General features: G+C 36.6%; 1 protein-coding gene across 1 annotated transcript; it reads right to left on the minus strand.

Annotated features, from left to right (window-relative positions):
- Positions 1–1,501: 1,501 nt before the first annotated feature.
- On the minus strand, positions 1,502–16,585 carry tha1 (threonine aldolase 1). The gene is made up of 7 exons (XM_056271403.1): positions 16,207–16,585; positions 9,519–9,602; positions 9,139–9,227; positions 8,054–8,239; positions 7,481–7,618; positions 2,916–3,108; positions 1,502–2,033 (listed from the first exon to the last, which is right to left on the minus strand). The coding sequence occupies exons 1-7, from the start codon at positions 16,451–16,453 to the stop codon at positions 1,726–1,728; spliced, it is 1,245 nt and encodes a 414-aa protein (XP_056127378.1). The 5' UTR covers positions 16,454–16,585; the 3' UTR covers positions 1,502–1,725.
- Positions 16,586–16,787: the final 202 nt, after the last annotated feature.

A 16,787-nucleotide genomic window follows, 5' to 3' on the forward strand; every position in this document is an offset into this window, starting at 1 on the left:
CAGTCTCACAAAGCCACTCAATGATGTCCAGATTTCACCACAAAACAACAGCAAAAATAGCATAGTGAAAATTAAGCCTATATTTATGAACATACAATATTTTGCATTGTGATATTATTTTCAGGACAATTAGACATATTTTACCCCCAGTTCTTTATCATACTTTTCCATTGTTTTAAATTTTATTTTTCAAAACATTAATTTAAAATAAATATATACCGTATGCTCCACAAATATTTGCACCCTTGGTAAATATGGGCAAAACTGACTGTGAAAATTCGTTTTTGCCATTTGTCTTTTTAGTCTTTCATTCAAAATATATCTAAAAAAATTCTAACCTTTAATTAAAGTATGATAGAAAAATTCTTGTCTTAAAACAAGAAATATGTTCCTGAAATATATGTATTCCACAATTATTGGCTCCCCTTCATTCAATACTTTGTGCCTCCCTTTGCCAAGAAAACCTATAATGTGTAACAAGGTTGATGAACATATGGCAAGAGATCTGAGACCATTCCTCCATGCAGAAACTCTCCAGATCCTTCAGATGCTTGTGGACTCTTTTCTTCAGCTCATCCCACAGGTTTGGGTCAGGGGATGCTATGCCCATGACAAAACCTTCATTCTGTGGTCAGTGAACTATTCTGTCGTTTATTTTGAGATGTGCTTTGGATCATTGTTATGCTGGAAGATCCATCTACAGCCCAGTTTAAGCTTCCTGACAGGGTCAGCCTGGTTTTGATTTAATATCTGTTTGTACTTGATGATACTGTGTATCCTAACATGTTGTACAGGGTCTTTGGAAAAAAATTAGCTACACAGTATTAAAGATCCACCACCATACTTCACGGTGGGGATCGGGTACTTTGGGGAACTGGCATCTGCAATTCTCCAACTTTGAACCTTACAGTTTGTTTGGTGACTCAAGCCATCCTCAGTGTGTGTGGCCAATATAGACACACGTCCTCTTCCAGGTAGCTCATCACCAGTTGATTTAAACTTCTTAACTATAGCCCAGATAGTGGAAATTCCAACAATTAAACAATTATCTTATATCCACTTCATGATTTGTCCCATTTTCTTGACAGGTTGTCATTGTTTAAATTACAATGTATTAACTGTAAATATCCAGGGCTACTGGACTGTAAAGATGCAGAAAATAAGCAAGATAATAAATTATACGTTTAGGCATACGTCTTTTTTTTTAATTGTACCCAGTCATTTCATTCCTCCTGCATGCTATAAAGTTAACTGTGGCCCTGAGCACCTTGTGATATCCACTTCTACAGTAAATCTCTGCTTTGTTGTCATGACAATCCGTCTCTACACTGAATGTGTCTCATCCTTATGGGGAACTCTTATATAACACTCAATGATAATAACTATAGAACTAGGCATAATGTATCTTTTTAAAAAGTCCTTAAACTGCTTCTGGTGCTCATAGAGTGTGCAGTTAAACAAGATTCAAATGTCAATCACAAGAGTTTATTGTGAGAAACAATTGTGTGTGTGTGTGTGTGTGTGTGTGTGTGTGTGTGTGTGTGTGCACTAAGTGGGCGTACTATACCTCTCACAGCTGAATTGAGTGGGTGAATCTTGGCTGTCAAACTGGAGTGCAAAAAAGTTAATATAATAATGCTTGTTTTTTCAGTTTTACAGTTTATGAAAGGTCCCTGAGACCAAAAGACTGGTGTAAAGACACCTCTGATTGGTCAAGGGGTGTTCTCATGCTGCTATGACAGACTTGAGCTTGTGCTGTTGGGCCACAAACTGAGCCTTCTGTATAGCCAGCTGAGTGTCTTCCTCGCTGATGCCCAGATGCCACACAGCCCTGACTGTGTCCCCGACATGGGGGAACATCAGAACCCGGACCCCTTGTCCCAGAGCCTTCACCTCTTCTTCATCTACACCTGCCATCCGTTCGCAGAACTCCGCTGGGCTCATCTGGCGGTCCCGCAGACAGAACCTCAAAATGTTGCTTTCCACAGTGGTCAGATCCACCCGGTACAGAGAAGGGTCACACTTTAACAGCGCTACAAAAGAGATGGTGAGAGATGGTACATTAGACTCTTGAAATAGAACTGTGGATATTTAAACTGGACCTATTCCATGGAACCCAAAAGGAGATATTAAAAATGATAAAACAATTTTCAAGGCGCTGAATGGGGACTGAAATTTTCAAGCTTCAAAAAGGACACAACAGCACCATAAAAGTATCATGTGTGTTGTCCATATGACTAGTGCATTATATTCCAAGACTTCTGGAGTCATACAGTCACTTTGTGTGAAGAACAAACCGTCATTTAAGTCATTATTCACTGATGTAATTTTAATTGTAACTGCTGCATTCATTGAGTTGAACTCAAGGACCGATTTAATAATAAATAATTAAAACATTCTTTTTTGCCTTTTGGAGCTTGACAGCCCCTCTCTGAAATGACTAATGAAAAAAGCAGAAAAATACACCTTTTGTCTACCCTGGAAGAAAGAACTCTAAATGGGTTTCAAAGAACACGAGGGTGAATAACTACCGAAATATGACTTTTAGTTTTGAGTGAAATATTCCAGTGAATTTTTATTTATTTATCCTAACCTCTTCAGTTCTGCCTTTTTTTATGCTTTTAGTTTCTGCTTTTTCAGTCAGACAGGTTTCGTATGCATTATTGCCAAATGAGAATGAGCATAATTAGATGACATACAAAACGGTGGTGCCATTAACTCATTTCAGCTACTGCGAATAAGAGTATTTTATATGCCTAATATATTCCTTCTGATTCTTTTATAATAATTATGGTGCAAGAATATTTCATGAAAGCTATTCACGCTCAAGCTATCTATTGTAGTAAAGCATCGTGTGTACAGTGCTTGTGTAGTGTCATGCTGAGGGTTCAAGGAAATCTATGGGGTTCTGTCACCTTGAGCAAAGCGTCTGGCGTTCCTGTGGTCCTCCTCCAGTCTGCCAATCATGTCTGACAGGGCAATCTTACCAGCTGCTGCCAAGACACCCGATTGGCGCATTCCTCCGCCAAGTGTCTTGCGGGCACGCACTGCTCTCTGTATGAAATCTTTTGACCCACCTAGCATGGTGCCCACAGGTGCCCCGAGTCCCTGCCAAAGAGCAAGTCAGATCAAATGAGCCTTTTGTTTCTGCATTGTGTGAGATTTCCAGCTCTTTGCATGAAATGTAATAGATAGGGATAGAGAAAACAAAAGAGAATCTATGAATGAAAACATATGCAGTGCAGTTCAGATATTATTATTGTATTAAATGGATGCAAGTTTACATATAGCATCCACCTTAATGCATTTAAAATGCTGAGGGTCATTCACACAGAACGTTTCATGTTAAAAAGGTTTTTTTAAACTCGCCTAAAAGGTTCATATACTTTAATTTTATGTTCTTCCCTGAAGCTGTTATTTTAGTAGCATTTATATACTATTATAGTATTTATTAGTATTTTTTTATGTGCTTGTGAATTCTAATAGTTTTTTAATGTCTTTTTAGCTTTAATTTTTTTTTGTTTTTTTTTGTTTAGGTTTTTCATCTTAAAGCTGCAGTCCGTATCTTTTCCTCTTTGTCGCCATCTCTCTGTTCGAAATCTGTAACTGCAGTGATTCGCGGAATTATTATCTTTACGTGGGTTGTAAATCAGCATGAAACAGCGCGGATGAACACAGTGCTTTGAGGCGAGTGCTGCTGTCAGTCACCGCACTGTGTGGATACTGTTATACAGAATCACAGATTCACTTTTTGAAAGTTTGACCAACATAAGAATTTTCATAAGAAAATGTCTTCTGAACAAGTAAGTAAAAATCCATTTTTGTTCTGACCAACTAAGGGGGAAAAAGCATTCGACATGATAAGCTTCGTTAGATTTAATCAACGCGATTTACAGCAACCGTGCAAATTATAGCCTACTTTGTTCTCAAATTGTTCATGTTAACAACATCAGCATTGCCTGACTAATGTTAAATTTAATGTGTTTTATGGTTAGCAGCTACCTGTGTAGTTCAGAATTCATATTCTCCATAATAGCAAAACGATAAAGGCACAACAAAGGAAACTCCATAACTCTGTGAATTAAGAAAACGTACTGTTACACGATTGAACTATTGAAATATCTTAACTTACTTGTTCAGGAGAAAAAAGCCGTCTCTTCTTCCGTTTTGAACCCCTTCAAAACACGGAGTTCACGCACTTTTCAAAAGCCCCGCCGATGTTTAAATCCTTGTGTTCGCATGAGACGGTTTCTTTCTCTTTCTCTAGCCACCTTAAATCCGAAGTACGAAGTCTTTTGGGTTTTATAACTGCTGAATCTCCAGTTGACACTGATGATTGTTGTTTGGATCTTTCTGGATGCCATAAGTTTAATTATGTAAAGTGCTGCGAGAAAAGCCTATACATCTAAACATCTCGTCACGCGCAGTATAGCCGGCTAGCCGAAACTCCTCCTTTATGTGTACAGATGTGACGTCATGACGCAAAGACATGCTCGAATTTCCCGCGGAAACCCACCAGTACCACTGGAATTAAAATCATTATTACAAGCTAACCGTTTTGAATCTAGCTATGGCAAGCAGATAGTTTTGACCACTGGCAGAATAAGTTTTTTTTAATATAATTATTTTGGATTATTTTTAACTTAAAAAAGTTACGGACTGGAGCTTTAATTAACAATATCAACACAGCCCTGAAATCAACTTATAATATTAGCAAAGTTGTTTTCACACCAATAACAGACCATTTAGTTTTTTCACGGCCATTTTCCAACTTGAAATGACATTTATTTTTTTGCTGATGTCTCTGATAACAGAGTTACTGAGATTAAATAATTAATTTGGCTGGTCATGTGATCTAAGCACATTAGCTCCTATAAGGTGACCTGCTCAATGCAAAATTAAACCCATCTGGTGTGAAAACCCCTATCGTGTCTGTTCATACTTGCATGAATGAATAAAGGTCGCCGTGATTTTACCAAGTAAGACATGTTCCTGGATCAACATCTATTGTTGATCCTGGAACAACATTCCTGTCCAAAAACATAGTCCTAACCCTATCCCTACCCCTAAACCTAACCCTACCCATAATTTATCCCTAAAATCAGAGGAAAATGATAGGTGAATAAGAATACTGTAGAAGCCCCAAACCCTTGTTGTAAGCCTAAACTAAAAACTACCCCTCAAAACCGATATGTTCATTGATATGTTGTTTCAGGATCATCAAGGATGTTAATCCAGGAACATGTTCTACTTGGTGAATTTACGTTAACAATAATAATATATTAGCATACAGGCACACGTTTATAAAGGACACATGGAATACAGATAGTTGCTTTTTCCCCATATGTCTGTAGTCAGATCAGGCAGAAGTGATTTGATTTTCATATTGGTGATCTTTGTCTATAAGCCTCAATTACATTTAATGTCTTTCAGCAAGAGGGAAAGAGGAAAATTTGGTGACAGAGAGTAGCCTGTTTAGCTAGCTGCAAACAAGCTCTGTAATTAAAATGCAAATACGCTTGTTGAAATCTACTCCAAGGATTTTGTTGAGAGTTGAGAGTGATTAGGTTTTACTTCAGGGTCTCTTCAATCGACTTGGTCTGAGTTGTGATGTTGAGTTCATTCCAGGGGAGTAATGAGTGAGGACATTTCAAATCCTAGATGATACGATATGATTACAGGTGCGTTATCAGAGGAAAGTACCACACTTTGATGATATGACTAAAAATAAGACTTGATTATCAGGACATGAGACACCTTCAGGGTGCAGGTTATAAACCATACAGGCACTGACTTTAACAAGGTCATTTTCAATGCCTCTCACTTAAACTGATTTCCACTGCTTTTTGGTGGAAACTCTCACTGCCTGGAGATGTTTTGTTCAAAATGACTGAAATAACTTTCCCAGAAAAGCACTTCCCGGAGCATGAAAGCTACTGCTGGTTTTAATAAGTACATTTTTCCTATTATGAAAATCTCACTATTATGTTCTAGGTGAATTTGTTGCTGCAGTTGCTATACAGTTTCAATTTTCAAATGATGTTTTCCTCTTTCCTTTTCATTGGCCTACCGGCAGCTACAATAAATCACACTACATTGTGCTGAAAGACTAGCAGACTAGCCATTCAAGAAAATTAATCAGAACATATATATATATATATATTTTTTTTTTTTTTTAGCACAATTTCTCTAGTCTTCAGTGTCACATGATCCTTCAGAAATCATTCTAATATGCTGATTTGGTGCTTAAGAAGCATTTATTATTATTATCAATGTTGGAAACAGTTGTGCTGCTTAATATTTTTGTGGAAATATTTTTTTCAGGATCCTTTTGATGATTAGAAAGTCCAAAAGAACAGAATTTATTTTAAATATATATATATATATATATATATATATATATATATATATATATGTATATATATACACACACACTGAACAAAATTATAAACGCAACACTTTTGTTTTTGCCCCCATTTTTCATGAGCTGAACTCAAAGATCTAAGACTTTTTCTATGTACACAAAAGGCCTATTTCTCTCAAATATTGTTCACAAATCTGTGTTAGTGAGCACTTCTCCTTTGCCGAGATAATCCATCCACCTCACAGGTGTGGCATATCAATATGCTGATTATTAGACAGCATGATTATTGCACAGGTGTGCCTTAGGCTGCCCACAATAAAAGGCCACTCTAAAATGTGCAGTTTTATCACACAGCACAATGCCACGGATGTTGCAAGTTTTGAGGGAGCGTGCATTTGGGATGCTGGCTGCAGGAATGTCCACCAGAGCTGTTGCCCGTGAATTGAATGTTAATTTCTCTACCATAAGCCGTCTCCAAAGGCATTTCAGAGATTTTGGCAGTACATCCAACCGTACATCCACAAATATTTGTGAACAATATTTGAGAGAAATAGGCCTTTTGTGTACATAGAAAAAGTCTTAGATCTTTGAGTTCAGCTCATGAAAAATGGGGGCAAAAAACAAAAGTATTGCGTTTATAATTTTGTTCAGTGTATATATATCATTGTGGTGTCCATGAAGATGTAAAAAAAAAAATGTAGGCCTAAATCTAGCTTACACATTTACCCAAATTTTTCAGGCTAATTGTAGTAATGACGGATCAGACCTGTTATATATATATATATATATATATATATATATATATATAATACATTTTTAAAATAATTTAAAATAATGGATAAAATATGTATATTATTAAAAATTATTATTTAAAGTAATATATTTTTTAAGAATAAATTTGACTAAATCAACTAATTGTATTAACATCCCTCCTATTAATATATAATTACCTTAATATTAGACTTATATTGAGTACATTTCATGTAGCAGAACTGAATGAACCAGAACAACTATCTGAACTTCATGGTTCCATAGGCTATATAAAAAGAGCCATGCAAGAATAAAATAAATATTATATATTAAACTAAAGTGGACCCTAAACCTGTGATTGCTTACCTTGGACAGACACACACTGACAGAGTGGCAATGCTGCAGTATAACAGATGGCTGGATGGCAAGAGCCACAGCTGCATTCATCACCCTCGCTCCATCCATATGGACAGCCAAACCAAACTTATCAGCTACGGAGCGAAGCTTTGAGCAAGAGGCACAGTTATAGACATAAATTCAGTGCAATGTAATTCAATCAATGAAAAAAGGTGTAATATGTGGATGTGCCTCATTTGTCAAATCTAAAGCAGAACCTGTTCGTGCTAGAGTGCTGAATAAATCAGTCTTTGTTTAATCACTCATTTACTAAAAGGAGTGATTGTGTCCTATTGTTCAGAGTTCAGCCCCAGGTGTCTGGCTGCCTCAACATGTTCTCTCTCTCTCTCTCTCTCTCTCTCTCTCTCTCTCTCTCTCTCTCTCTCTCTCTCTCTCTCTCTCTCTCTCTCTCTCTCTCTCTCTCTCTCTCTCTCTCTCTCTCTCTCTCTCTCTTCTCTCTCTCTCTTCTCTCTCTCTCTCTCTCTCTCTCTCTCTCTCTCACACACACATGTTTAATGAACTTAAGTTTAACTAATATCTAACCTCCTGCAGGAAGGAGAGTGGGAGGACGCGCCCTCCCTGAATATTGTGTGTGTTTTCCACACAAACCAGGCGGGAGCGTGGGTAGTGTGGGTCAGGGTAACCGTGACGGATCTTGGAGATCAGCTGGTCTAGGTCAAAGGTGCCATCGCCAAGGGTGGTGACTGTTGCAGAATGGACGCCTGCTAGCTGTGAACAAAAAAAAGAACACATATTTTTCATCCTACTGATAATGTGGTACATGGATGTTTTTTCAACTATGGGCACTTTTGTCAAAAAGCACACTTTTCATACCCTGAGTAGTTAATTAAATCCTGGCATATGAAATAGTAGTCAGAAAAATCAAACTTTTTGAAATGGAAGTTTATTGAACCGTTAGACAAAAAAATCTACAAAAAATTGATGTTTTTTTTTGGTTGAGTATTATATTTTATCATTTTTTTGTATGGCTCATATAGTATGACATCAGTAGAATATGGAGCTCATACTTGACAGCTCAATTTTATATTTAAATGATCATTTTAAAAATTATCCCAAAAAAATGGCCAAAAATTAAGATTAAATTATTTTGTTTGTCCCTCTATATCTCCCAATAATATGTCTTGGTAAGATTTTATTTGAATGCATAGTTTTATGATCAAAGCTCTTAAGTTTTTATTGTGGGCGGCAAAACATATGCAATGCAATACAATGATGATTGATATATGCACAAATAAATGTTCCTCAAAAGTCTAATGTATCATATTTGATACATTTTAACACGGTTTTAACATAAGAGACTTTCAGTAAACAATCTTGCTGATCACAAACTTTTGAATACATGCATCATATAATTTATTTTTTTCTAAATCATCATGATAATTTCCGCCACATCTCAAATTATCATTGTGTTTAATAGCATTCTGTGGTAGAAATAACATTTAACCTTTTGGAATAAAATAGCCGACTCCTTTATGAATATGTTACATAAATCACGCAGCTGTCATGCATTACTTAATTCAATTTAAATTGATATAGGATAACAAGAATATTAAATACAATTCTGTAAGCCTAAGTAAGAGACAAATATATCCCCCATTTGTTCAAACCTGTGCACTTCCTCCTTGCTCATAAACATGAATATGAGAGAGATCTCCTACTATCATCTCATCATCCCGCTCTCTGCAGTGAACCATAACTGAGAGAGAAAGAAGGAAAAAACATGAGGGCAACATATGTGTACATTACTGCAGCATCTGGTCACTAACAAGAACAAAATTCCTTGAATAGTGAGATGTTTCTGTGAGCTAAAGCACAAATCAGTATCATTTTCAAATATCAGATTTTATTAGCCAGAGGTGTCTTTTAGGCATGTCACGCCGACCACAGCCACTGCAAAATACGTGTGCATTTTACCTATAAGCTTTTACCAAGTGACAACTGTAAACAAGTTTTATTAATAGCCCTGGGCAGTATACTGCAATCTCACCTGCAATCAGGTTACTCATCGTTCCTGTGGGGACATATAGAGCCGCTTCCATGCCAAACATATCAGCAGCTATTTTCTGCAGTTCTATAGAAAGAATGGGAAAAATACAATGTATACAATGTATAAAAGTATGCTGATCTAAAGTTCCTAATGCATGAACATAATTATGTAAACAACTGTTTTGCATTGCACATAAACACTACCTCAAGTCTGGACACACATACTAATTCTAATACTAATAAAAAAAGAAAAAAGAAACAATGTTTAAATTTATAAACACGAATCACATAAACTAAATGGTCCATTCCCTTGTTCCAAATGTTAAGCTCTAGTTTTTTTTACTCATTTAATTTTTTTTATTCATTTTATGAATAATATGTAAGGATTATTCAATTCAATTTGATGGAATATTACTATACAACTGAAATTCGTAACCATAAAAAAGGCTTACTTTTTTTTTTTTGAGTGTATGGATGTATGGAAATTGGCAAAACATTTTTTTTAAATAAATCTAAACAATCTTATATATTATCCTCAAAACAGACTCCCGTTGGTGTTTGGTGTTATGATAGATTTTCACATTCTCTCATCCAACTTCATAAGGTGAAACCTGGCTTCTTTCGGTAAAAAAATTATAATAATAACATGCTAGTTTTTTAATGCATAGGCAAGTAGGTAATTTAGGTAGGTAAGTTATATTTGTCTGCATAACTAAGCATTAGCCTTTAGGTCAAAGGTTAACTGGAAACATGAATTCCAAAGCATTTGACAGGTGTTTGTGTGTGTGTGTGTGTGTGTGTGTGTGTGTGTGTGTAAATAATATAATATAATATAAATTAATATAAACAGCATAGATTGTAATAGAAAATCGGTGCAATAACACTGTCACTAGCTGTTCAAATGTTTGTGGTCGCAGAGTTCTTTGAAAGTCTCTTGTGCTCACCAAGGCTGTATTTATTTGATCAAATACTGTAAAAAGAATAATATTGTGAAATATTATTAATTTAAAATAAAATGTTTTCTATTTTAATATACTTTAAAATGTAATTTATTTGCTTATTTATAAGCTGAATTTTCAACAGCCATTACTTCAGTCACATGATCCTTCAATGTTGAAAAAAGTTTGCTACTTATTTTTGTGACATTTTGCTACATCATGTAATAAAGGTGACCGTGAGCTGCTCAGCAACTACCGGCCGATCACACTGCTGTCGGCCGTATATAAGATCTTCACCAAAGTGCTGCTCAACCGGTTGGCCAAGCAGCTAGACGAACAGCAGCCCGTCGAGCAGGCCGGATTTAGATCTGGCTTTAGCACCATGGATCATGTGCAGGTACTGAACCAGCTGCTCGAGCGGACCAGGGAGTACAAGATGCCGCTGGTCCTGGCCTTCATCGACTACGAGAAGGCCTTCGACTCGGTCGAGATCAACGCCGTGCTGCTCGCCCTTCAACAACAAGGCAGTGGTGACGAGCATGTGGCCCTGCTGCAGGAGCTGAACAGCAACTGCGCCACCACTATCACCCTGTTCGACCGGCCGCTTAACATCGAGGTCGGCCGCGGAGTCAAGCAGGGCGACACCATCTCGCCTAAGCTTTTCACCGCCTGCCTCGAGCAAATTTTCCGGCAGCTCAACTGGAACGAGGTCGGCATCAAGATCAACGGCCGCTGGCTCAATCACCTGCGCTTTGCAGATGACATCGTGCTGATAGGCTGTTCGGCGGTCGATGTACAGCAGCGGCTCGACCAGCTCAACCAGGCTGGTGCTCGGATCGGCCCCAAAATCAATCTGGCCAAAACCAAGTGGATGCGCAACGACCAGGTGGCAGACACCACCCTTCATGTCGGCCAGCATCAGCTCCAGCAAGTCGATAGCTATATCTACTTGGGCCAGGAGCTAACCACCGACCACAGGATTGGTCGAGAACTGGCACGACGATGCAGAGCCGCCTGGGTCAGCTTTGGCTCAATTGCCGAGACGGCCACCAACAGAGCCATTGACCCGGACATCAGGGCCACCCTATTCAACAGCACCGTCCTGCCGGCCATGCTCTACGGGTCCGAGACCTGGACAACGACGGCGGCCGACCGGCAAAAGTTGGCCGCGACTGAACGCGCAATCGAGCGCCGCATGATCGGGGTTAAACAGATCGACCACGTCCGCAACGAGCAGCTGCGGGCCATGACCAGGGTGGCTGACGCGGTGGAATTGGCCAACAAGGCCAAGAAGCGCTGGGCCGGGCACCTGATGCGGCGGACGGACGAAAGATGGACGCGCGAAGTCACCGTCTGGTTGCCGATTGACATCAAGCGGCCACGCGGACGCCCTGCAACACGATGGCGCGACTCGTTACGAGAAGATCTGGGACACAATTGGATGGGGCTCGCCCAGGACCGACAGACCTGGGCAGATCGTTGTGGTCTGCGCTGACCATCTTTGGCCGGCGAAGACAGACCGATTCTGGATTCTGGATTGGACTTATTTTTGTGGGGTAAAAATCAGTTTTTCAGAATACTTTGATGAATAGAAAATTTCAAAAGCACAGCATTTATTTTAAATAGTAATCTTTTGTAACGTAATAAATGTTTTACAAAAACAATTTATCCTCGCTGAATAAAAGTATTAATTTCTTTCAAAAAAATCTTACTGATCCTAAACTTTTGAATGGCAGTGTGTCTAGAAAAATATAACAGTATATAAGTATATATTAAATCAAAAAGGTGTTTAACACCTTGTAATGTAATGCTATGTAATCTGATATTAGCTCCTGAGACCTAATCGGAACAAAAGTAGTTCTTATTTAACAAAAGATGCAGATCATATTTATTCATTATTCATTTATTTATTCGTGTTTAACTGATGCCTTTGAAATTGAATTAAACTCACTTCTAAATGTCTTTATTACAAAAAGAATAAAAAAAAAAACAAGATTCCTTAAATATTATGAAGATATATATATTTTTTTTTTCTATTATTAGTAGTATTTTAATTCATGTATTTAGAAGCTTTCCTAGAGCATAGTATCAATGTCTGTATGTTATTGTATTAATACAACTGTAGTGTCTGTGTCCTTGTCATGTTGTTTAGCAACTAACGTTTTGATTATATAACTTTTAGATTTGTGATTTAAACTATTCTCAATTTGTTGTAAGATGTATTTGTCAATTATGTAGACAATTGTGGTGTCGTGTTTTTATGTGTATATGTTTTGTTTGTAAATGTCCTGTCTGTTTGTTTTGTTGTGATCAGTTTATTTGATAGTTTTTGCACCCTTGTAATGAATTTTTGGGTTCAGTTATTTGTGTCCTTATATTTGACCAGTGACTTTTTTCAAGCTGGATAAGGTTAAGGGATTAAAAATCATTCACTTGAATATTAGAAGTGGTGTGTAAAGTTGATTTACTTCGTGCGTGGGTTGATTTAAATAAGCCTGATATTATCACTCTTTCGGAAGCATGGCTCAATAGCAATGTTTCAGATATTGAAATTAACTTAGCCAATTATGTTGTTTATAGATTGGATAGGTGCTCCAGGGGTGGAGGTGTGGCTATATATGCTTCTATAGGTCTTGTTTCTGAATTAATTATACCCTCTGTTGATCCTTTATATTTTGAATGTATTTTTGTTAAGGTGGTTTTCCATTTAAATAAATGTATAATTATTGGTAGCATATACAGACCACCCTCCTCACCAGTGGCGTCATTTAACTGCCTGATATCCACTATTAATTCAGTTTTTGGTAAAAATGAGTTAATTTTATTAGGCGATTTCAATTAGAATTGGTTGGATACATCATGTAATAAAGAGAAAAATATATTTAATAATTTAAATCTTACCCAATTAATTACTGAGCCTACTAGAATTACTTCTCGCACACAATCTCTTCTTGATTGGATACTTGTTTCACACCCAAATAGATTTTTAAGGTCAGGTGTGATGCCTGATTGCTTTAGTGATCATTCGATTATATTTTTGTGTATGGAAAATTAAAGTACCTAAATTGCCACCAAAATTAATTAAAATCAGACAATATAAAAAACTGAATTTAGATTTATTTATTCATGATCTGATTTCTATTAATTGGAATAGATATAATTTAATTCCAAATGTTCAAGACGCTTGGGATTTTTTTTTATACTGAGTTTATAAATGTTGTAGACAAGCATGCATCTTGGAAAGTTGTTAGGGTTAAGGGCAATCATCTTCCTTGGATTAATTCAGAACTTATTAGTCTCTTTAGGCAAAGGGACAAAGCATGGACACAATTTCGTCAGACAAGAAGTAATGTTGATTGGGAAGTTTATAGGCATTTGAGAAATTCGAGCAAGACAAAACCTCGAAATGCAAAGTCTAATTACTATAAAGAATGCCTTTCTCTCCATTATAAAAATCCTAAACAATTCTGGAATAAAATTAAAAACATTATTAATACATCAAATAAACATTTAGTTAATCAAATTAGAGTTGATAATAATACTATACTTCATGACTCCTTATCTATTGCGCAATAATTTAACCAGCATTTCTCTTCAGTTTGGTCTACTTTAGTATCTGCCTCTTACTTGAATACTGATATTTCTAATGTGACTGCATCATGTAATAGTTCATTTTCATTTGGGAGGATTGCTCCAATTGATGTTCAGAGTCCCATCGATGAATTAAAAGTGACTAGTGGTGAAGGATTAGATGGAATTGAAAATAGGTATCTTAAATTAACTTCACATATTCTTATGTATCCACTAGCTGATTTATTTAATCTTTCTATGTCCACATGTGAGTTGCCGGTGATCTGGAAATGTGCACGCTTTACTCCACTTTATAAGGGAGGTGATGTACTTGATATCAATAATTATAGACCAATATCTATTATATGTTCTATATCCAAAGTTTTTGAAAAATTAATTTATAAACAACTTTCAAATTATTTATGTATTAATAATATTCTATCACCATCTCAATCTGGTTTTAGGACTAACCATTCCACAACCACTGCACTACTTAAGTTTACAAATGATGTGTTTTCAGCTTCAGATAACGGCAAGCTCACAGGTGCTATTTTTCTTGATTTGACTAAAGCTTTTGATTTGGTTGATCATTATTTGCTTTTAGACAAACTTTATTGGTTTTTCAAAAAATTATATTTTGTGGTTTAATTCATATCTCCATAACAGGAAACAATGTGTTGTCTTAAATGGAAACAAATCAGATTTTTTGATTCAACAAAGTGGTGTGCCTCAAGGTTCAGTTTTGGGACCACTTCTCTTTTCTATTTATGTAAATAATCTACCATTACTTCTTAAAAATTGTCAGGTTCAACTTTATGCAGGTGATACTGTCATATATACTTCTAATTCTGACCCTATACAAATTCAATTATCTCTTCAATCGGATTTTAATAGTTTACAAGACTGGCTTTTGGCTAATAAATTAGTGCTTAATAAAACCAAGTCATACACTATGATCTTTGGTTCTAGACATAAACTTAACTCCAAAACCTGTTCTTGTGCTATATCATGTAAAGACGGTACTCCTCTGCATAGAGTTGATTCTATTAAATACCTTGGTGTATGGCTTGACTCTAAACTTTCCTTTAAACCTCACATTAATCATGTCTTACGAAAAGTCAGTCTTGGAATGAGTATCTTGCATCGATCTCGAAATTGCTTTACTTATAGTGTTCGTAAGAAACTAGTTGCTCAATTAATATTTCCGTTTTTTTATTACTGTGATGTGGTTTATCAGACGGCATTAAAATCTGATCTTGTCTTACTTAATTCGGCATATAACAGAATTTGCAGATTTGTTTTAGGATGTTCTTTTTCCACTTACCACTGCACAATGTATGGTGCACTTCAGTGGCCACCTTTGAATGTGAGAAGGCAGATGCACTGGCTCCAATTTATATTTAAATGTATTTACTTTGATTATCCTAGTTATCTACAACAATATTGTGTACTCTTTTCCTCAAACTATCAAGTTAGGCATTCTGTCCAGACTTACTTTCTTGTTCCTCGTGTTAAAAAAACAATTGGTAAGAGAGCATTTATGTTTAAAGCCCTATTAGATTGGAATAATTTACCTATAGATATTAGATCCATTACTTCACTTCGGTTGTTTAAACAATCTTTATTATTTTATTTGAAAGTAGATTGCACATGCTATCATTGAAACTGGTGTTGTAGTTTTGTGTATTGTTGCTTAAATATATTATTTTTTTTAACTTTTTTATTGTTGGTGTCTTGTTGTTTGATGTATTGTTAATTGTAATTTTGTTATGTTTTTTTTTTTTTTTTCTAATTGTGTTTCATTGTAAGGCCCCCCTCGAAAACGAGATGATACATCTCAAGGGGTTAATCCTAATAAATTCTAATAATAATAATGTAGAAATTATGTATTATTTTATTTTGTGTTTATCTTTATGTATTCCCTTGGCAATGTTCTTATGTTATTGTTAATCGAGCATAACAATTAAATAAATAAAGTTTTTAACTGATGTGAGCGCCCTCTCATGGCCATTACAGAAACAGCGGGTAAGAGTACACACACTATGCGAGAGCTATGTGACGTCTATTATAACATCTGTTTTTACGCTTTTAACAGATGAACCCAATTAAACACGTGTGGAACCTCTTAGATTGTCACAACAGTAGCACATAACAGTGACTGCGTGTCAATATCTAACCAACCATTAACCGTAGGGTCTTCTCCGAACACATCGTCTCCGACCTCAGCCTGGGCCATGGCTCGGCGCATGGCTGCTCCGGGTTTGGTGACGGTGTCGCTGCGGAGGTCCACCGTGCGAACAGCTGATCCCGTTGCCGCCTGCGGAGACCCGTAGTACAGCCGCACCGGATCCACGCAAACAACCCGACGAGGTTTGTGTAAGCAATGACGGACTAAACGAGCTGGAAGCGTTAGTGTTTTGGAGCTCATGTCTTCTTCTTTGCACTGTAATGTAACGGTGAATTCAGCAGTAGTGCATCAATTCACACTACTTTCCTGAACTTTGGTTTACTGTATTCGATAATCATTGATGTAAACGGCTTTAAGCTTCCAGACATGAATAATGGAACTCACAATTATCGATCAGTTAGTAAGCTTCTCAAAACTACATTTTAACTACAAATTATACTAATTTTAGTCCACTTGTGGGCGCTCATGTATAACATTTTAGCTCCTTAGTACTTGAGCAGTTTATGGTTTTGAACGTGTCTTGAGCTGCATTATGTAGCAGTATCTTTCAAAATGCAACTTCCATTATTTGAAA

The sequence above is a fragment of the Rhinichthys klamathensis genome, unplaced genomic scaffold (assembly GCF_029890125.1).
Source record: "Rhinichthys klamathensis goyatoka isolate OS25496 unplaced genomic scaffold, OSU_Roscu_1.1 h1tg000319l_1, whole genome shotgun sequence".
Taxonomy (NCBI): domain Eukaryota; kingdom Metazoa; phylum Chordata; class Actinopteri; order Cypriniformes; family Leuciscidae; genus Rhinichthys; species Rhinichthys klamathensis.